This window comes from Crocodylus porosus, unplaced genomic scaffold, assembly GCF_001723895.1.
Source record: "Crocodylus porosus isolate Cpor-Errol unplaced genomic scaffold, CroPor_comp1, whole genome shotgun sequence".
In the NCBI taxonomy this organism is placed as follows: Eukaryota; Metazoa; Chordata; order Crocodylia; family Crocodylidae; genus Crocodylus; species Crocodylus porosus.
In genome coordinates, this window is record NW_017728925.1 from 9,763,326 (window position 1) to 9,782,348 (window position 19,023).

At 58.1% G+C, this 19,023-nt stretch overlaps 3 protein-coding genes across 4 annotated transcripts; 1 reads left to right on the forward strand and 2 right to left on the reverse strand.

The window, feature by feature from the left end:
- Positions 1 to 5,773, reverse strand: TTC16 (tetratricopeptide repeat domain 16). The gene is made up of 11 exons (XM_019540688.1): positions 5,381 to 5,773; positions 4,950 to 5,040; positions 4,498 to 4,641; positions 4,017 to 4,117; positions 3,785 to 3,914; positions 3,212 to 3,426; positions 2,762 to 3,003; positions 1,674 to 1,815; positions 1,420 to 1,585; positions 590 to 732; positions 1 to 305 (listed from the first exon to the last, which is right to left on the reverse strand). The coding sequence occupies exons 1-11, from the start codon at positions 5,515 to 5,517 to the stop codon at positions 119 to 121; spliced, it is 1,698 nt and encodes a 565-aa protein (XP_019396233.1). The 5' UTR covers positions 5,518 to 5,773; the 3' UTR covers positions 1 to 118.
- A 170-nt stretch (positions 5,774 to 5,943) lies between these two features.
- On the forward strand, positions 5,944 to 11,493 carry PTRH1 (peptidyl-tRNA hydrolase 1 homolog). 2 transcript variants are annotated; one of them, XM_019540690.1, is made up of 5 exons: positions 5,948 to 6,125; positions 8,085 to 8,304; positions 9,198 to 9,297; positions 9,986 to 10,031; positions 10,708 to 11,493. In XM_019540690.1, exons 1-5 carry the CDS (start codon positions 6,078 to 6,080, stop codon positions 10,942 to 10,944), a joined length of 651 nt encoding a protein of 216 aa, XP_019396235.1. In that variant the 5' UTR covers positions 5,948 to 6,077; the 3' UTR covers positions 10,945 to 11,493. The 2 variants fall into 2 exon arrangements, with proteins under 2 accessions (XP_019396236.1, XP_019396235.1); XM_019540691.1 differs by lacking the exon at positions 9,198 to 9,297 and having other exon boundaries at positions 5,944 to 6,125.
- Positions 11,425 to 18,444, reverse strand: CFAP157 (cilia and flagella associated protein 157). Its single transcript, XM_019540689.1, has 9 exons — positions 18,284 to 18,444; positions 17,833 to 18,104; positions 16,633 to 16,786; positions 15,825 to 16,092; positions 14,886 to 15,016; positions 13,899 to 14,049; positions 13,081 to 13,256; positions 12,393 to 12,573; positions 11,425 to 11,693 (listed from the first exon to the last, which is right to left on the reverse strand). Exons 1-9 carry the CDS (start codon positions 18,418 to 18,420, stop codon positions 11,613 to 11,615), a joined length of 1,551 nt encoding a protein of 516 aa, XP_019396234.1. The 5' UTR covers positions 18,421 to 18,444; the 3' UTR covers positions 11,425 to 11,612.
- Positions 18,445 to 19,023: the final 579 nt, after the last annotated feature.

Sequence of the window (19,023 nt, forward strand, 5' to 3'; positions counted from 1 at the left end):
TTAGTCACACAGTCTATTCTGTGCAGGGGTAGGCTGAGTACCCCTCTGCTGGCTGCGGCCCCTGGGTTGCTGTATGCCATGAGACCTTGGCACTCACTTCCTGCTTCTCCCCCTTCCCTTACCAAGTGGGGGCACTTACTCTGCTCGCGCTGCTTCCAGAAGCAAACCTCATCCTGTACAACTCATGCTCGGTTGTACAGGAGCTGAGGCTGTTCTCTGCATGCCACAGGATGCTACCAGGCTGCTCTGCCACTTCGCTCCCAGTGCTTGGTTCTTTCAGCTCATCCTCCAGGTCTACCAGGGAACTGAGAGAGGACACACAAAGCCAGTTACTCACTGCAGAGCCCTGGCAAATGGAATGCATGGATGCCCCCACACAGTGAGGGGAAGGCAACAGCCCCACTGTGTCACTGGGACCTTAGCACCTTCCCTCCAGGACTAGACATCTGCTCGTAGTGAGATTGAGGGGTTTCTGCCCTCAACTCCCAGGTTCTCCAGCCCCAATACTGTCAACAGCCATCAGCAGCAATTCCAGCAGCCCCCACACCATGCCCAGTCCCCCAGTGCCCGCCCACTGCCTGCTTCATACCAGGGGGCCTTAGCAGGGTCCTGGTCCGCTGGGCAGGCCTGAAGCTTTGCCTCCAACAGGGCTCTGGCAAGGTCCCCGACCTTACTGCTCAAGATGCTCTGGACAGACTTTCCTGGGAAGAGGCTGGTGATAAGAAGCATGGCCTGCAGCAGGGAAAGAGCAGAGGTGAATGGCACAACAGCAGGCACTGACGGGCACAGCTCTGCCTCTCCCATGCTCAAGGCAGACCTCAGGATACAGCCAGGCTGCTCCCAGCGTGGCCGCCCTTGCTGTGGGGACTGGAAGGAACTGCTCAGGCCCAATGACATCCCACTCAAGTGCAGAGTCTGTTTCTCATTTACTCCATCAAGATCTGTCAGGGAAAAGGAACCTGCCCTCCCTGCAGAGCATGGTCAGCTGGGTTGGAGTGACACTGATGGGGACTGAGGCGGTGGGTGAGGGGTCTCACCCTTCCACTCTGGGCTGGGTTCATTTTCCCAACAGCCACCCCTTGCCACAGGGGCCCCAGCAGACAAAGCTGCCCATAGCAGGACAGGGCTTTGCAGCTTTACATTCAGTAGCAGAAAACCTCTTTCACCAGTGTTTATTTCAACAAACTGCTGCAAGGCTACAGTCCTAGTTACAAGTATTGTGGTAATGCCTGAGGGACCCTGAGCACAGCAAAGAACCCCCCACCCCTCTACATGCTGTACAAACATGGAAGAGAAAGACAGCCCAGCCCCACTTAGCACCTAAATGGAAGAATGCAGAGAAGGGGCAAGTCAGGTGCAAACATCTCCCCTGCCTGGCCATGACTGCCCCAGCCAGCAGGCTTAGGCTTAGGGTGGTACCTCCTCATCTGCAGGGTCCAACAACAGTGCCATGGCAACATCCTCCTTGGCACCCATCACCTCCTGCAGGCCCAAGCGGCTCTTGGCCCGGTGCAGAAAGTACTGCGGCAGACGAGGGTCACAGTCAATGGCATTGGAGAAGTACGACTCGGCCTGCTGGTACCGCCTGTGGGGCAGAGTTGGCTTTGCAGAGCCACTACACTGCAGGGATGGGGGCGGGGAGGGGAAGAGAAGGTGAAGCCACAGCTACACACCTCCTCCTGAGTTCCCGCATCCCCAGCTTGTCCAACAGCATGGAAATGCGGCGCTGCAGGCTCACGTCCCATGGGCTCAGCTCCAGTGCCTGCTGGTAGTCAGCCAAGGCATAGGAGAGCTCCCCCAGCTGGAAGAGGCAGTCTGCAGAGGAGCAGGACAGCTTCTGAGCAAAGGACAGGGTGGTGTCCAAGCATCTTGGCTCCGTCTAGTTCCTGCAGAGGCTGAGAGAGGCTGAGGACTGCTGCTGCCCAGCTGCTCAGTCTGGGGAGCTCCAAACCAATAGGAAACACATTAAGGCCATACTGGATCACACCTCCCAGCCCAACCCACTGGACAAATGTGTGCTTCAGCCAGCTCTGGCAGCTGGCCAGCAGCACCCAGCATGGCTGAGCAGGCTGAGAGGATGGGATGAAACCAGCCGCAGAGGGTTCAGGGAGGCAAAACACAGCTTCCAACCAGGAATGAGCCTGGATGACCCCACAACAGGGCTGAACAGGCTTGGGGTTATCCCCAGCCGCATGGTGTTAACCCGAGTCCGTCAGCAATGGGTCATTCGCAGCTGCCACTACTTCGCAGTTATGGAGCCCTTCCTGCTTCCGAAGCACCTCACAAACACTGCCTCGTCTTCCTGGCCCCTCTACCAGGGCCATCACGTTTAAAGCCAAAGACACGGGCATAGGGGAGCAAAGCAATGGACTGACTACATCACCCTTGGGGAAGCAGTGACAAGGGCAGGGACGGAACCCAGAAGTCCTGACTCCCAGTCCCTGCAGAAGCCTGCACCGCCCCTCCCTTACACAGAACCTAGAGGGAAAAGCTGTCTGCCACCCACATGAACATCCAGCTAACAAGGGCCTCCAAGATCGTTTCCCTGGACTGCTCTGCTCCAGGCCACCTCCACACCACCTCCTGTGTGTACACCATGCCCAAACTGTATCATTGCACCACTCTGCCCAGGCCTGACCACACTCTCCCACCCCAAAGGGATGTTTCCAGGTTGCAGCACATTTCGAAATGAGCCGAGCTGCCTCTGAGGCCCTCCCACAGCCCAGGCCAGCCCAACCCAGCCCAGGAGCAGCCCTGTTACCTCCTCTGTTGACATAGAGCCCCTTTTCATTCTTATCTGCCTTCAGAGCCTTGTTCAGAAGCAGCAGTGCCTCTTCAAAACAGCCCCTGGTGTAGCAGTGAACTGCAAAGTCATTGTAGGTGAGCAGGAGCTGGTGCTGCACCTCCAGGCTGGCTGCTCCCCCCACCTCAACCAGTTCCACAGCCCTTATGTAATCATCAATGGCCGCATTGAAATCCTTGAGCCTTCTATAGAGAGTCCCTCTGGCACAAGAGTCCCACGGCGTGGAAGGAAGGAGAGACAGACAGACAAGGGCAGGGAGGGGCATTAGAGCCAAACAGCAGGGGGCCAACAGTCAGGCTCCCTCTGCCTTCCATGGGTCCCATATCCCCGATGCCACAGGGGACCCAACTCAGCTGTCTCAAACTGCCCTGGCTATCTAGCAGCAGCAAGCAGTAATGGGAGCTCTACCTGAATGTGTAGTACTCAGCCTCCAGGGGGCTGTTCTCCAGGGCAAAGTTGATTTTGAGGATGGCTTCCCTCAGATCCCCCATTAGGGCCTTATTCACAGCTTCAGCCTTGGCTTTCTGGCCTCGCTTCAATAGCTTCTGCATTAGCGCCTGAGCTCCCTCATGCTGTGGCTCCAGAGCCATGGCCTTCTGGATGTCCTGGTAGCACAGAGGAACCTGGAACACAGGGGACCAAGCTGCACTGAGGACTCATGTGGGCAGGGGCTCTCATGCATCCTTCAGTCTCATACCACTAACCACCTCTATGCCCTCGCCCAAAGCTCCAAGTTGTCTGATTAAACATGGAGCAGCAGAGCTCTTGCATATCCTTAGAAGCCAGTCCTTCAAACAGCCTTGTGTGGACACCGATGCCCCCACCACTGAGGCAGCCATCAATTCACCCAGCAAAGGGTTAATTTCAAAGCATGGCTCCATCCCCAGTCAGTAGAGCCATGGCTGGGCCACATGCTCAGAGCCTTTCTTCCACAAGGTCCTGCACACAGCACGGCCTAGACAGCCAAGATGCCTCCCCCACCTTGTTGAAGTGGTCATACAGCCTGGCTCTCAAGGTGTACAGGTCCGGGTTCTTGGGGTCTCGATCCAGGTCTCTGTTAACCAGGTGCAGACAATCAGAGAATCTATTCAGGGCACCAAGGCAAGCAATACTACAGCGAGAAAGAGAGGATAGGACTAGGAACCCATGGAAGAAGGCAGTCACTACCACAGCAGAAGATCACCTCTGCTCCCCCCTCCCACCCTGGCCTTACCATTTCCTGTGATACATCACATTGTTGGGCTGCAGCTCTGAGGCTTGAGTGAAGGACTCCAACGCATCCCAATAGACCTGCTGGTCAAACAGACACTGACCCTACAGGTGCAAAACAAACAGCTCAGAATCGGTCTGACCCTAGGCACCTGTACATTGCTCCCAGTTCCTGAGGGCAGGATCATGGCTGCCTGCACCTCTCCAGGCTAAAGGAGAGACACAGCTCATCCCTGGCAGAGGCACAAGCTCCACTGGCTTTCTTGTGCTGCAGATGACTAGGTTTCAACAGGTCACGGCAGATATCCAGGCAAGGTCTGTGGCTGAAGGGATATGAGCAACTGGCTCTCCTTAAAAAACAGGATTGCCTTGTCTTGCACTTCAAGGGGCATCTCCAGCTGTCCCCCAGGGCCACAAGAGCCCCTGTCCCCATGGAAGCACGGAAAGCATCAGGCCTGCCAAAAGGAGGCTCCTGGGTCTCTCACCTGCAGGCAGAGGATGAAGGCCATGCGGTCGAGGTACTCTTCCTTCAGCAAGGATAAGGAAAGAGCCTTCCGGAGGTTCAGCACCGTGGACTGGAAGTCGCAGAGCTGGAGAAAAGCTTCTGCTCTCTGCACGTAGAACTCCACCTACGAGCGTGGCCAGACAGCCGCCCTGAGCCTCCTGTAGAGCGCAGGAGCCCTCCATTTCACCAAGGGACAGGCCTCCTCCTTGATCCACTGACCCTTTACCTGGGCAGGTAAGGTCAGCCCCAAAACCCCAGCAGATCTGAATGAGGGCTGACATTCACCCCCTGCTCTGCCCTCTGTTAGACCACCTCAGAGCACCGCAGGCTTTGGCCTGAAGTGCCCCGTGGCCCCTGCCTCATCAGAAGCTCGCACCTTCACATGAATACTCCTGTTCTGCGTTCCCCCTGGCAAGGCCCTGCAGGCCTTACCTGCTGGGGGTCCAGGTTAATGGCTTTGGAGTAGGAGATGACAGCTTTCTCCCACTCGCCCTGGGAGAAGAACAGCATGCCTTGGCAAGAGCTGCAAAGAGAAGATGTGTCACCTGGGGCCAAAGCATATTCCTCCCAAGAGCTTGGACTGGGTTTCCCCACACAGGCCTGGGAGATGACACCCGCTTCCCCTGCCCAGGTCACTCCAATGATTAACTCGGTAGCTTGCTGCCCTCCCCCAAGCTCAGGGCTCTCACACCCCAGGGAGGGGAACAGGCAGGGTCATGATGACACAGCCTGGTTGCCACCAACATCCAGATGCACGGGGAGGGGAGAAGAGCCTCAAAGAGAAGAGCCTCAGGCATCCGGCACGAGGCAGGGAAGCCATCGCCCTGTGCCTGGGGAGGCAGGAGGGGCCAGGGGACACTCACTGCTCCCGCGCCCTGTCCCGCAGAATGGCTGCGCCCGGCTGTGCCTCACAGGGGGGCTCCACGTCCGGCAGTGCCTGGCCGAGCCCCAGGATGTGGAGCGGGAAGCTCTCGGGGGCGCCTGCCAGCGCCTCCTCCATAGGGCCGACCACGAGGGGCGGTCACTGCTAGTGCCCCGGACCCCGGCTCCTAAAGCCCCCAGTGCCCTCTGACTCTCGACCTCACTTGGTATCCTCTGACCCCGGGGCCTCAGCCCCTGTTTCCTCTGCACCCCCCACCCCGGTGCCAAGGCCTCCTGGTGTCTCCGCGCCGGAGGCGGCTCCCGCCTGACTGCATCGCGTTGCTAAGCGATAAGAGGTCGCAGGGATCGGGTTTCCCCGCCATCTTTGATGTGGGCATGGCCGGCGAACAAGCAGGTAACGACCAGCCACAGGTGCGTGAGGGGCGCAACCAAGACGGAGACGGGGACCCTAAAACTGCAAGCTTCAATGAGGGAACACTTCTGCCCACATAAAAAACGGCGGTCGCCCGGCCTCACCACCGCCCCTCATGCCCGCAACCAAAATGGCGGCGGCACCGTCGGGCGCCTGCCCTGCCATTGGCTGCAGGGCTGTGACGCACGAGCCGCCCCCGCCGGGGGTTTGTGCCCTGATTCGGACGTGCCGGGGCGGGGTAGGTGCGGAGCCGGCGGCGCCGCGCCATGAGCCAGCCCTGCGCCGTGCTACGCGCCGCCGCCAGCAGGGTCCTGGTAGGGTCGCCACCGGGACCGCTTCCGGGGCCATGGCGGGGAGGGAATCCCTTCCGGGTCGGGCCAAGAGAGGCAGCAGGTGGCGCGGGAGCTGCCGGCCGCGAGGAAGGGGTTGGGCGTAGGGCGGGGCCCGCAGGGGGCGCGGGCTTCGAGGAGGGATCACCCACCTCCAGCACATCTGCAGTCCAAACTCCTCATAAAGCAACCGTCAGCGCTGAGGAAACAAGACATCGCCCCCAAACCTGCCTCAGGGAAGACCAGCGGGGCAGGGCAGCCAGTGTCCTGCTGCTATAAAAGGTTGTTTATACACGCTGTGAAGCACGGCCCGCAAACACGGGGCTCAGGCCCGCTGCATTCGAGTTACCCTTGTACCTCTGCACTGCCTGAACCTTTCCTTAGCCATGGGATACGTCATGTTCCTCCTGCCACGCACAGGATGACACCACGCTTGGCCTTCCGACTGTGCGCCGCAACCTTCGTCTCTAAACTCATCGAATGCAGCAGTTGCAACCATCTTGTCGAGTCCCTCTCCCATTTCCAGCCTAGACAGGATTGTAAGGGGCTACATGGTCATTGAGTCCAGCGCCCTGCCCCTGCAGTCGGCTGCGTAAGAGAGGCTAAGTCCGTGGGATCAACGAGAACGTCCATCCGCCCCATTCAACACCAGCTGCAAAGCTGAGCTCCACTGATGACCTCTTCCCAGACGGGGCCCAGGACAGGTGTTCCATCCTCATCTTCCTTATAATCTTGCCCTTGTTCTCTTCTGCCTCTACGTCTCCCCAGTTATTTCAGCTACAGACAGACAATCGGTGTAGACAACTTGCAGATCTGCCTTTGTCTCTGATGCACCTAATAAGAATGGAGGGTCTCCTTTGCTGGGATGTCTCCAAAACAAACCTGACAGTAATAAGGCTAGTGATGGGCTGAACTGACCATTATTATCTCATTGTTTCCTTGCCTCCCCTGTCTGTCTTGGATCCTGTCGTCTCTTGTCCTACTTTTAGGTTGTAAGGTGGCTGAGGCACAGCCCTTTTATACCCTACTGGTACAGCGCTGAGCACAGCTAGGCCCTGATCCCATCTAGGACTCCTGAGGTGATGTAATACTCTACCATGCTGCCCTGTAAAAGCTCTGCTGAATCCACATATTGTGAATCACAGCAGGAACACTCCCCCTCTTCTATGCTGATTGGCATTATTTCTTGCTCTGCCACTTGCAGACAGGCTCTTTCTAATGGATGTTGTAGCCCTCACGTGTGGCTGAGGAATCCTGGGACAGACGTGGTTCTGAGTCATCCTGTGGCTTCTGAGTCATGGAGACAAGAGGTGCGGCCAGAACAAATAGAAGGCGGGGCACTGAAAAAAGCCCAGACACAGAGAAACAACCCCTGTCCCTAACACATGGCCCCCTAGCATAAGCGAACTGGACGTGTCACATTGCCAGGCCCCATGGGTTTCCTATCCTAGGAAGTAAAAGGAGCGGAGATGAGAGGAAGGCAAGTTTGCTCATCACAGCCCAGCAGGGCCGGGCCCCAGCTTCAGTGTGATCCAGTGGCTTGAATAGAATCGTAGAATCAATGAGTCGGAAGGGACCTAGACAGATCATCGAGTCCGACCCCCTGCCATGGGCAAGAAGGAGCACTGGGGGTGGGAGGGGTCACAGGACCCCAGCCAGGTGCTTATCCAGTCTCCTCTTGAAGATCTCCAGGGAAGGTGAGAGCACCACCTCTCTGGGAAGCCTATTCCAGGCTCTGGCCACCCTTACCATGAAGTAGTTCTTCCTAATATCCAACCTAAACCTATCCTCCCTCAGCTTGTGGCCATTGTTCCTGGTGACTCCAAGGGGAGCCCTGGTGAACAGACTTTCCCCAAGTCCCTGCTGGTGGCCCCTGATAAGGTTGTAAGGGTGGTAGGCAATGCCAGGAGTCCCAGGAACAGCTGCCATTTATCCTGTTTGCAGGTGGCTGGTCTGGGAAATCATGGGCTGCAAGGGACCCGCCACAATGTGGGAATGGCTGTGCTCACTCAGCTGGCACAGAAGCTCCACGTCACTGACCAGTGGCAAGCAGACAGACGGTGCTGTGCAGACGTAGCCATTGCCAACCTGGAGGAGCTGGACTTGGTGCTGTTGAAACCACGGAGACTCATGAATGTTAATGGATTCAGTATAGCCACTGCTGGTGAGTGGCTTGATGATTTCTCTGGGTGGGTGGCAGGAGGGGTCCACAGCCGTGGTCTTCAGGAGAACTTCAGGCTTCCCCTCTCACCTGCTTGGCAACAGGGACTCACTTACTGCCCCAAACAGCAAATCCTAAGTACCTGCCCTGGGTTTGACAGAGCAAGCCTAGCCCGGGGCAGTTCAAACACTTCCTCTTACATGGACAAGGCGGCTACTCAGGACTTCCTTGCTGCCCCGGCCCCTGGGGCAGAGTGACAATAGAAACAGAGCCTAGGTCTTCCTGATGCAAAAGCTCAATGCTCTGTGAGCTAAAGGAGAATCCTTGCTATTAGTACAATATAGGGTCTGTGACACAGAGTGGATTCAGCCCAATCAGAGACAGTGCACACATCAGCCAGCCCTTCTCATCTCCAGAAGCCACTGCAGATCACAGCGTTCTCGTACCACCTTGGGAGGTAGGTGAGGTCAGCTGAGTATGCCCCATGTGGGTTCTTGTGACAGGCTTTTGGGAAGGAGGATTCAAAGGCTCTGCACAGACACCAAAGATCTCAGCATGATTCTTGGAAGTAAGCAGGTTTCTCTGGTGTCCCAAGCAGCTCCCATCTTCCCCTGCTGCACCCAGTCATGCTTCAGTGGCACTGGCTGTCAGGTACTTGGGGCCTGGACATACTAGGCTCACTGTGCAGCTGTATCCTGTGGTCCAAACGCCAGGCAGCGCTAACATGAGCCTGTACACTCCAGCTGCCAGCATTTCTGCCAGTGCATTCCTGAGGCCAACAGGTCTCAAACCCCTGATAAACCCGTCCTACTGTCTGCCCCTTGCTGCATCTCTGCCAATGCTTGTGGCATCCTCAGGGAGAGGTATTTCCCCTCACTCTTTGTTTCTGTTTCAAGCTGAGACATACAACGTGGACATCAAAGACATCTACCTGGTTCATGATGACGTGGACAAGCCACTGGGGAAGATAGCAATGAAGCTGGGAGGCAGCGCAAGGTACAAAGAGGAAGCCCTGGCACAGTACAGTGATTGAAGATGGGCATTGGGGGCTGGGAAAGCGCCTTCCCCCTGGCTGGGCAGGTGAGAAAGGGACAGGGACAGAACTTTTGAGCTGCCACTGTTTAAGCAGAACTTACAGCCCCATCGGACACAGGCTTGCCTGCCGCCTCCAGCCAAACTGCTGGTTAATTGGAGACATCATGACGGCCTGGCACGAGCGAGTGACATTATGTCCTGCATCTGTGCAGTGGATCAAACCGAAAGATCCGTTAGTTCCCTCCCAGTTCCTTGCTCTAGGAGTAGCTCTGTCAGCAACTCCTTGTGTGCTGGGGACTATGTCTCTGGGTGGACTGAAAATAGCTGCTCTCTGGCAGCCAGCATCTTGCTCAAATGGAGTGACTGCTGGGCAAGACAGCCAGCTGCCCCTGTGCCCCACACACACCCACTGAGTCAGAACGGTGTGCAAAACATTTGGCACCAGGTATGTGCCCAGAGGGGAGGGTGCAGCACCAGGTTCACTAACCTGGTTCAGAGTCACCACTTAGTGAAACCAGGGTACTTTGTGCAGACGAGCCCAGGTCTAGGAGCAGGGTTCAGTTGTTCCCTTGGTGCCTCAGGCCTCGCTTGCAGTGCCATGTGGGTTCTCACCTTCCGCTGACCCTGCTTAATCTCTTACTGTCCTTAGGGGGCACAACGGAGTCCGCTCCTGCATCAGTGCCCTGCACTCAGATGTAAGTACACCTCTCCCTGCAAGACCTCACTTACACCTCCCAGCCGTGGCCCCTGGAGACAGGCCTCAGCCGCACCTCACTTCATGCCTTCCCTCTCCTCTCCATCCCTGCCCTGCCCCAGACTAGCAGCAGTCTCCCCTCCTTGTTTCTGCATCACCCATGAGCTGGGGAACATGGAGGCAATTAGCTAAGTGGAACCAGCTGGCCTGGCCAGGAGCCCAGGGCACTGGCTCAGCTGTACTGTAGAACCAGGCTCCTTCCAAGCGTATGTTTGTTGGAGCACAGCCTGGATCCAGCCACATCACAGGGTAATGGAGTGAGACGGGGTCCCCACCCTCCTTCTCTTGCTGATCTGTTGGGGCCCCCCTCTAGTGAAGCCCCCAAGATCCCCTTCCAATCCACAGAGCTGCTCGCCACTCCCAGAGTCCCCTTCTTTTGCTGGGCCCTGGCTCATAAGGCCCCTGACACTGAAGTTTTGGCCTAACATCAGACAAGCCTCCAGCATCTGTTTCTGCTTTGGGTCAGGAGCACGTGCTCCAGGCTCTGCCGGGTACATGGTGCTCCACTAGCTGCCACACTGTACAGTGGGAACAGCTCAGCCAAAGGCCCCGGTCCCAGCATGGGGGAGCGAGGAGCAGCCCCATCACCCTGCTCACAGATCTCGTCTCCCCCACAGCGCATGGTCCGGCTCCGGGTGGGCATCGGCCGCCCCGTGGGAGAAGCTATGGTGGATCACTTTGTTCTGGGCAGGTTCACCAGTGCTGAGCAAGAGGTCCTGCCACAGGTCCTGGAGCAGGCAGTCAGCCTGCTGTTGGAGCACATCCTGCAGGGCAGCAGGGGCACCACGGCAGCCCTGGCACCAGACAGGGGCCAGGGCTCTGCCACTCCCAGTGACAAGGGCGACCAGGGTTGAGCCTTTGATCACTAGGGCATTTTCATGAACATGGTGACAACAGAAAGCAGTGGTTCTGGGCTCTTTAAGGGGTTACTAGGCACCATGGCTTGCACGGGCTTGGGCAGTATCCTGGAACTAAGCAGAGAGCACTGACCCTACAAGCAGGGCTGTGTATAGCACTGTTCCAGTAACAGGATGTGGGGCGAGGACCATCAGGCAGGAGCTCTCCTTGCACACCCGAGTCAGCACTGGGCTCTTCTACCTGCACAGGCAGCTCTTACAGGGAGCCAGACTTTCCCTCTGTGCAGGGAGCAAGATCCCTTGACCCCAGCCAGGCTCTGTGCCTGACCCCAGCTGACGGTTCATGGGGCACCTGCCTCCTCACCCTGCTTAGGGCTGGCATGGCCTAGCTGCCCCTTTCCCTCTGCACAGAGCACATTACAGGCCCCCTGTTGAGCCAAGTGGGCCTCAGCTGCTCACATTTATCCTTCACTCTCATTCAACTGTTGACAGCATTTTCATAGAACAGTTTTGCACCAATTGGAAAATAAACCCATGAGCCCTCTACCCCCCCCATGTTTGTCCTCAATCCTGCTCCTTTGCTCAGGCCACCCTGCAGAATAGCAGTTGGCTGGCAGGAAAAGCGTCCGTCCCCGCAGGCTTCCTGTAGGCCCCAGCCTCGGCCGTCAGAAGGGTTTAACCACTACCTTGGGCAGCGTGGTTGGCTGCTTCCCCTGTGTCTCCTCTGGCCAGGAAGTCACAAGTTGCTGTGGAAAAAAAGTGAGAGCAGTTTAGACACAGCCCCCCTCTGCTGCCTCCCAGCAGGGGCAGGACAGGGCTCTTTGGGCCTGTAATGTACTTCCCCCCCACCCCCAGGCTCCTTAGCTCCAAGCTGAAGGGATCTGTTTGGATCAGGAGAGGGGATGGGTCAGTCTAGGGCGAGGGTTCTCAAACTGTGCGACTTAAAAGGGGGTCGCAAACTTCTCCAGCACTTCACGCTGCTTCCACATGCTGTGGATCCTTCCACTGGTGCTTCCATTTTCACCACTGCCTGCTTGTCAGTTCCCCCCCACCCCTGTCAAAATCGGCCACTGGGGACCCCGCTGCCCTCCTGCTAATCGACTAGCCAACAGGGACCCCACCCACTCAATCAGCCACTGGGGGACCCCCCACTCCTGCTCCTTGAATGGCTGCCTGCTCCTCGATCGGCTGCCAGAGGTACACTAACCAAAAAAGGTTGAAAACCCCTGGTTTTAATCAATAGCTTTAATTATGGGGTGGGTGTGTAAACATATATATTATTTTATGGGGTCACAGTATCACAAAGTTTGAGAACCCCTGGTCTAGGGGCTGTGTAGAGCCTGCCCAGCCCTCCCTCAAGACTCCGCTTCTAACCTCTGAGCAGAACCTTGCCTGGTCTCAGCCCTGCCCAGGCCCATACACTGCTGCCCTGAAGCTGGCCTCACCTCTGGGCTGCTGCTGTAGGCACGGAGGGTCCTGAAGTAGGTAGTCTCAGGCAGCAGGCCTAGCTGGCTCATGTTGGGCATGCTGTGGCACAGCTGCGGCACATGCCCCTGCCACATAATCGAGTGGTGAGACAGCACACGGGAAGCCTTCACATGGAGGGCTGAGGGCAGCTGGCTGGACCTGAGGAGGGAGAGGGGCTGGGTTACACCACGTGATAGGGGGGAAGGGAATGGCGGGGCAAGGCCTGCAAAGACATGATGGCCAAGGACCTGCTTTGGGAGGGAGCACAGGAGGATGGCAGGCCCTGGCGGGAGCCAGGAGATAACCTAAGGGCAGACAGGAAGCACCGGGTCAGGAATTGGGAAGCAAAGTGAGCCGGAGCCAACGCAAGCCAGGAAGACTCTCCTGGCTGCCCTGTGTCCCTGGTAAGAATGTGCGGCTGGGGTGGGGAGCTGCTGGCTGAGAGTTGTCTTCACATGCAGGGCAGAAAGAAGACAAAAAGAGCAGATGCTCTGCCTCCCTGCTCCACCTTGCAAGGCCATGACAGCTCCTGGTCCATGGACCTCCCCCTCCAGGGCACTGGACCTGGGAGCAACATGGAGTTGGCATGGACAAGGAAGAGAGCTTCTTCCTGCATTGCCCCTGCAGCCCAGCCCTCTTGGCACAGGCCCCCCCGACCCCAAATACCGCTCCAAGTGAAGCTCCCTGCTGGCCATTCTCAGTGGTGGGAACTCCTGCTCCGGGAGCCTCTGCTCCCCCTGAGCCACCTGCTGCACCAGGGCCAGCAGACTCTGCAGCTTCTCCTTGCGCCGCAGCTGGAATATGACATCAAACTCGCCTTCCTCCTCGTCAACTGGCTTCTCCTGTAGGCCACACAGATGGGGGAGGTTGATGGAGTTGCGGGGGGAACCAGCACAGAAGCACCTCACCTGTGGGCTACGGCGGCTCACCTCCCCAGAGGCCAAGGAAGCACCCGGCTCAGTCCTACCACTGCAGCACCTGTGAGCACCCCAGAGCTCCCCAGTGCCCTCTGTGGGAGACCAGGACCTTGGATGCTCCACGGCTCCCCAGTTCTCTGCGGAATTTGTGGGACAGCGAGCTGGCTCCATGGGGTCTGGGCCAGGCTCAGACACTTCCTGGCCCTATGCTGTTCTTCACCACAGGAGGGTTTTGCCCTTCAGAGCCTTAGTTTGGAACATGCTCTAAGCCCCTCTGAGCACACCAACCAAGCCCCAGACCCTGGGAGGATAGAGCGACATCATCTAGCCCTACAGGTGAAGAAGTGGAGGCACAGAGTGGAGCAGCAGCTTGCCTGGGGCCACACTGGGAGGCACTGGGAAAGCTGGGACAAAGCCAGGAGTGCCTGTGCCCAGCCCCTGTAGACACCACTGCCCCCTGCTTGTTCCCACATCTCTGACCTTGATGCGCCTGGTACAGGGAACACTGGGCTCTCCCTCCCTTCATGCCTGGCATCCTCATAAGCCTGGGGGCAGTGGGAGCCTCACCAGCAGCAGCTCTTTCAGGACATGCACCACCCGAGCCAGGACCCTTTTTGCCTTCTTCCTCTGCTTCTGCTCCTCTTCCAGGAGCCTGGCCTGACTCTGCCCTTCTGCCACCCTCCTCCTTGCCTCCTCTTCCAGCTCCTGCAACCTCTCTCTGGGGTGGAGACAAGAAGAGAATGCCAAGGTCTCAGGATGCTGATGCCTGCTTGGCCTGGAGTGTAGGTGCCCTGGTACCCATATGTCTAAGCTGGTTCACAGAGAAGATGCTGCAGGTGAAGCCTCTGGGAAGCAGGTTCTGCCTAGGCCAGCTTTGCCAGCTGGTGACCCATATGGTGGCTGCCAGCTTCCCCTTTCCACGCTAACTTGCAGTGCTGGGACACAGGGAGGAAGCAGCAGCCAGGTAATTACTGGGAGGGGTTCCCCAGTGTCCTGTAAATGCAGCAATGGGTTGCAGGGCCCAGCTGTGTGGTGGGCAGAGCCTCTGCTAGGCAGTGTGCTCTCAGCATCTGGTCGGCCAGAGCACTAGTCAGCACCACCCTGGCTCTAGCCATCTGGCCTGCCTAGCGCACATAGTGGCAAGGGCTTGCCAAGTCTGAGACTGGGCTGGCGCAGTTGTGGGGGATATCAAGGTCCTGGCTGGCTGCAGTCAGTCAGAACAGAAAGACCCCATTCTTTCCCTTCAAAGTGCTGGAATTTCCAACTCCCAGCCAGCCCCAGGCCAGGAAGTAAGAGGCAGCAACACAGTGCCCCTGCAGCCAGGTCTAAAGGAATAGCAGCGCTTTCTGAAGCCCCAGCACCAAGTCCTGTTGCACCTGGGGCTTTGTGAGGATCTTCCACGAGCATGGCCTGACCTTGCTCGGCCTGCCAGACCTGGAGGGTTATGAAACAAGGGCTCTTCCACTCGCCTGCATGGCCCAGGAGCAGTGCTGGAATAAGACCCGTCTCTGGGCCCTAATGCCTTGTCATCACCACTATTGGTGATGCCAGTACCTCAGTGCCTGAGTCTCCCCCCGCAGCTCCTTGTGGGCCACCTCCAGGTGGCACATGGCCTCCCTCTGCTTTGTGTACTCATTCAGCAGCAGCTTCTGCTCTTTGCATCTCCGGATGAGCATCCAAATCATCTGGAAGGAGCAAAGGGTAGAAGGGGGGGAGTATCAGAGGACAGGAAAGATGCGATCAGCTTTAGCCCACACACCTCAGCCCCTCCCCAAGCTTTCCTGGCCCATGCACAGTAGGGCTGTGCAAAACAGCACCGTTCCATTTTGCCTTCAGTTTTGATGGTTCAAAGGAATAGCGTTCTATTTCGAATTTCATTTTGATTCGAAACAGCTAGGCTGACTCTCTGCCCCCATGCCTGATCCCAGCGTGTGTGGTGGGGGGGAGTGAGCCCAGCTGGGCTGACTCCACCCCACCCCCATGCCTGTTCACCCCATCAGATCGCAGCGCTGGGGAGGGGAGCTGAGCCAAGGCTCAGTTTCCTTCCTCTGCACTGTTATCAGCTTCCGGCACAGGAGACAGGGAGAGCCAGGGCTGCGCTCCCGGCTGGTGCTCCCCTGTCTCTCACTGCTGGTATCGAAACGTTTCAAAACATTTTGACCAGCCTCGTTTTGTTTTGAGGCTGTTTCAAAGCCCTTCATTTCGATTCAATCTCATGGTTTCAAGCTCGAAATTAGTCAAAACAATGTTGAATCGAAAGAACCGGCGAAATTTTGCACAGCCCTAATGCTCAGCACCCTACAGCCAAGCAGTGAGCCTCTGCACCCACTGGCCAGGTTCACACCATGGTCTACCCAGGCCCCAGCACCCTGATAGTGCCCTGGAAAGCCCTCATATGGCCACTAGGTGCAGCACCCAGACCTGGCTTCAGCTGTCTGGGTCAGTGTCCCCTGTGCTGACCACCCCAAGACAGCAGAGGAGGGGGGCTCTGACCTTCTGGTGGCTGAGGCTGTTCTTGGCCATCTCCTTCTCATTGTGCTCCAGCATCTCCAGCTGCTTCTGCATCTCAACCTGAGCCTCCTTCAGCTGCTCATTCTCCTGGAGGAGGTCATAGCTGCGATCAGACAGCTTGGTCAGCTGGACACTGATGGCCACATTCTCCCGGATGGCGCGTTTGGTGGTCTCAGCCATCTGACTGTGGGACACCTTGCGAAACTCGGATGCCACCACATTGACGCGCTGCACCATCTCCTTCTTCAGCCTACAGCGTAAGAGGCACATACATGTGTGTGCAGGGAAGGGCATCACCCCCAGCAGGGGCCCACTGCCCTCACCAGCACCTCAGCCCCAAAAAAACAACCTACATGGCGGCTCCCACATGCTTCCTTTCACTGCCTGGGAAAGTATGCACAGCACCCGTGAGAGACCCTGGATGGGGGAGCGTGCACTCCATCCCAGGTGCTCCGGGGGAAAACTGCCCATGTCCTACCCACCCACTCAAACAAGTTCAACCACCTGTGTACAGGGACAGCTCTACTAGATGCCCATCACCACACAGCTGGAAACCCGCCACCTGCCAGCCCCCTGCCTCTCTCCATCCACACTGGTATTAGTCTCCCTCTCTGATTGCAGATTGGGGACCGAGGCTTGGGCAGGGCAAGTGAACTGCCTGCCAGTGGTGAGGCCAGGAGTAGAAGCCTCAGGTCGCCAGTCTAGGCTGTAACCACTGGCCCACACTCCTGCTTTCACTCTCATGGCTGCCTGCAGTGGGGAACTGTGGGTCAGGCTCTGCTGGGCTGACCTGTCCCTGTCCAGCACCATCTTTCTCTCCAGGTTGTAAGTGTACTCCTTGTGACCTTCCTCCTGCTTCTGCAGCTGCTCTTCCAGGGTCGCAAACTTGGCCATGAGCTCGTCCTTCTGGACCCTGAACTCCTCCAATGCGGCCAGCTTCCCACCTGCCAAAGAAATCACTAAGGGCCCCACCAGGTTTGCCTGGGCTTTCTGCCCCTAGAGAGAGGAGAGAGCAAGCCAGGAGCTTCAGCAAGCACAGGAGTCCCCTCCCGGGGTTCTCCCCAGCACCCGAGCAGTGCTGCTTGGCGGTCCAGTGGATTATGGAGCCAGCTGCCTTTCAAGCCAGGACTTAAGGATGTCTGCACGCCCCGGCCTGGGGCTGCAGCAATACAGGGACGCTTGCCCTCATACTGCTCCAGCAGCACCTGCTGTGGGTTCAGCACCAACAAACTCCAGCACTGTCAGCCCAGCTTTCACCAGAGTTGGAGCACAGACACGCACCCACCCCTGCAGCAGCAGCGAGGCTCCACCTGTCCACAGCACAGAGAGCTTCTCCCTCTGCCCCGCAACCCCACCAGTAACTACAGCTGGTCACAACAGTTTCCTTCATCAAGGGAGAGCTGGGTTCTCTGCTAATGAGCATTTGCCTGGAAGGCACCAGCTCTTCCAGAAACACTGAGACTTCACAGGAGAAAACAAAATCTCTCAGGCCCAGGCCAAACCAACATCGCTTCACAGCAGACTTTGGCTGAAAGGTTACAAAATGCTTCCAAGCTTTCGACTGGAAAAAAAAAGATAATAAAACCTGATGCTTTCAGCTGACGACATCAAGGCAGCAATAAAGGAATCAGGTTCATCCACGTTTTCCAACGGAGGAAAAAGAGATCCCCACCCACTGCAGGCGTAGCACATTTTAAATGCCTCAGTAGCCCAAACAGCCTGAACTGTGCAACCCCCAAAATGTCCATCCCCCAATACCTGCAACTGAAATCTGGCTCCAGCCCTGGGTCGCCCAAGCTGTCTCCCGGGCTACACCTTATGTCGCTCCTCGGTGGGGTTTAAATTTCAGTAGGAACTCAACGCTCCTGCACAGACCCTGGCAGGCAGCCAAGGGCCCTGGGTTTGAGGAGCAGTGGTGGTGGAGTCTGGTCCGGTCGGACCGCGGGGGCGAGCTGTGCAGGGGAAGGGGCGACCAGGGCTATGACCTTACTGAGCAGCATGTTCTCGGAGGTGAGCTGGTCCTTGGTCTCCTGGAACTCGTGCCGCACCTGGGCCAGCTGGGCTTCGAAAGCATCTTTCTCGGCATCCTTGGCCTGCTGGAGGCCCAGCAGCTGGTTGTGGAGCTCGGCAATCTCGTCCGCGCGCTGGTTCAGGGTCCTCTTGAGGAAGGCCACGATCTCCTTGTTGTCGGTGGCCATCTGCTGGTTCTCCATCCGCAGCAAGTCCTCGCCGGCCTGCAGCTCGTCCCATCGCTGCTGGTACCTGCCCGGGGAGGCAGCGCCGCCCTGATGTCAGACATCCCGTGCTGGGTCACCCCATCCTCCTGCTGCCCGGGCCTGCCGCCCCCAGCCCAGGCCAGCGGGACACCCACCGGCTCGCCCCAGCCCCAGCCCCAGCCGGAACCGCAGGGGAAGCCCCGGGTGCAGCCGCCCGCCCCGCACCGGGCCAGGCGCTCCTCCAGGTCCCGGATCTGCAGCAGGTAGAAGTCGCGGCCGGGCTCGGGCTCGGGCTGAGCCGCCTCCGCGCCCGCCCTGGCGCCGCCGCCCCGGCCCTTCTTCTTGGCGGCCGTCGGGGCCATCGCGGCACGGCCGGAGCCCGCGCGCGCTTTAAGAGCCGCGTTGCCAGGGAGCGCGTTCTGTACATAGCAACGGGCGGCGGAGCGTCTTAAAGGGCCAGGCGCCGCTGCGAACGCCCCTAGAGAGGTGCCCTGGACTTTGCTGCCCCCATCGCTCAGCTGCACGGCAGAGCCTGCGGCACCTCCTAGGCCCCTGAAAGCACCGGGCACCTGGTCTGCGGCAGTGGGGGGGGGCACACACTGCCCAGCCCTGTCCCTGGCACAGCCCAAGCCAGCTGTCACCTGCTCCCAGTCTCGTGGTGGGGAGAGCAGGGCCATACCTGCACGCCAGAAGCCTCCTCTAAGAAGGGCCGTGCAGAGCCCCGTGCTCCGCAGGACTGGGGTCACTGCAGAGGCGTTGCCCCCTCCAAGCCACCTTGGTGAACAGCTGGGACAGGGGAAGGTGGGCTAGTTAAAGCATCTGCTTCCCACCAGGGGAGCTGGCAGGGGTGTCGCAAGGATAAATACATGGCAAAGACAGAGTGCGCAGACACTGTGTAAGGTCCTAGTGCAGCCTGTGGGCTTAGGGCAACTCTGCAGGTGCATAGGCCAAGGGCACGCGCCTCG

What these genes read in the sequence shown, in the direction of transcription:
- TTC16 (XM_019540688.1), bottom strand. Translation starts at nt 5,517, where the DNA reads ATGGAGGAGGCGCTGGCAGGCGCCCCCGAGAGCTTCCCGCTCCACATC. An exon ending in CGGGACAGGGCGCGGGAGCA is followed by an intron (nt 5,041 to 5,380) that starts GTGAGTGTCCCC and finishes TTCTCTTTGCAG; the next exon opens with CTCTTGCCAAGGCATGCTGT. An exon ending in GTGATGTATCACAGGAAATG is followed by an intron (nt 3,915 to 4,016) that starts GTAAGGCCAGGG and finishes TTCTCGCTGTAG; the next exon opens with TATTGCTTGCCTTGGTGCCC.
- PTRH1 (XM_019540690.1), top strand. Translation starts at nt 6,078, where the DNA reads ATGAGCCAGCCCTGCGCCGTGCTACGCGCCGCCGCCAGCAGGGTCCTG. An exon ending in CCGCCGCCAGCAGGGTCCTG is followed by an intron (nt 6,126 to 8,084) that starts GTAGGGTCGCCA and finishes TCCTGTTTGCAG; the next exon opens with GTGGCTGGTCTGGGAAATCA. An exon ending in TCAGTGCCCTGCACTCAGAT is followed by an intron (nt 10,032 to 10,707) that starts GTAAGTACACCT and finishes TCTCCCCCACAG; the next exon opens with CGCATGGTCCGGCTCCGGGT.
- CFAP157 (XM_019540689.1), bottom strand. Translation starts at nt 18,420, where the DNA reads ATGGCCCCGACGGCCGCCAAGAAGAAGGGCCGGGGCGGCGGCGCCAGG. An exon ending in CTGGAGGAGCGCCTGGCCCG is followed by an intron (nt 18,105 to 18,283) that starts GTGCGGGGCGGG and finishes CTCCCCGGGCAG; the next exon opens with GTACCAGCAGCGATGGGACG. An exon ending in TCCTGAAAGAGCTGCTGCTG is followed by an intron (nt 13,257 to 13,898) that starts GTGAGGCTCCCA and finishes TGTGGCCTACAG; the next exon opens with GAGAAGCCAGTTGACGAGGA.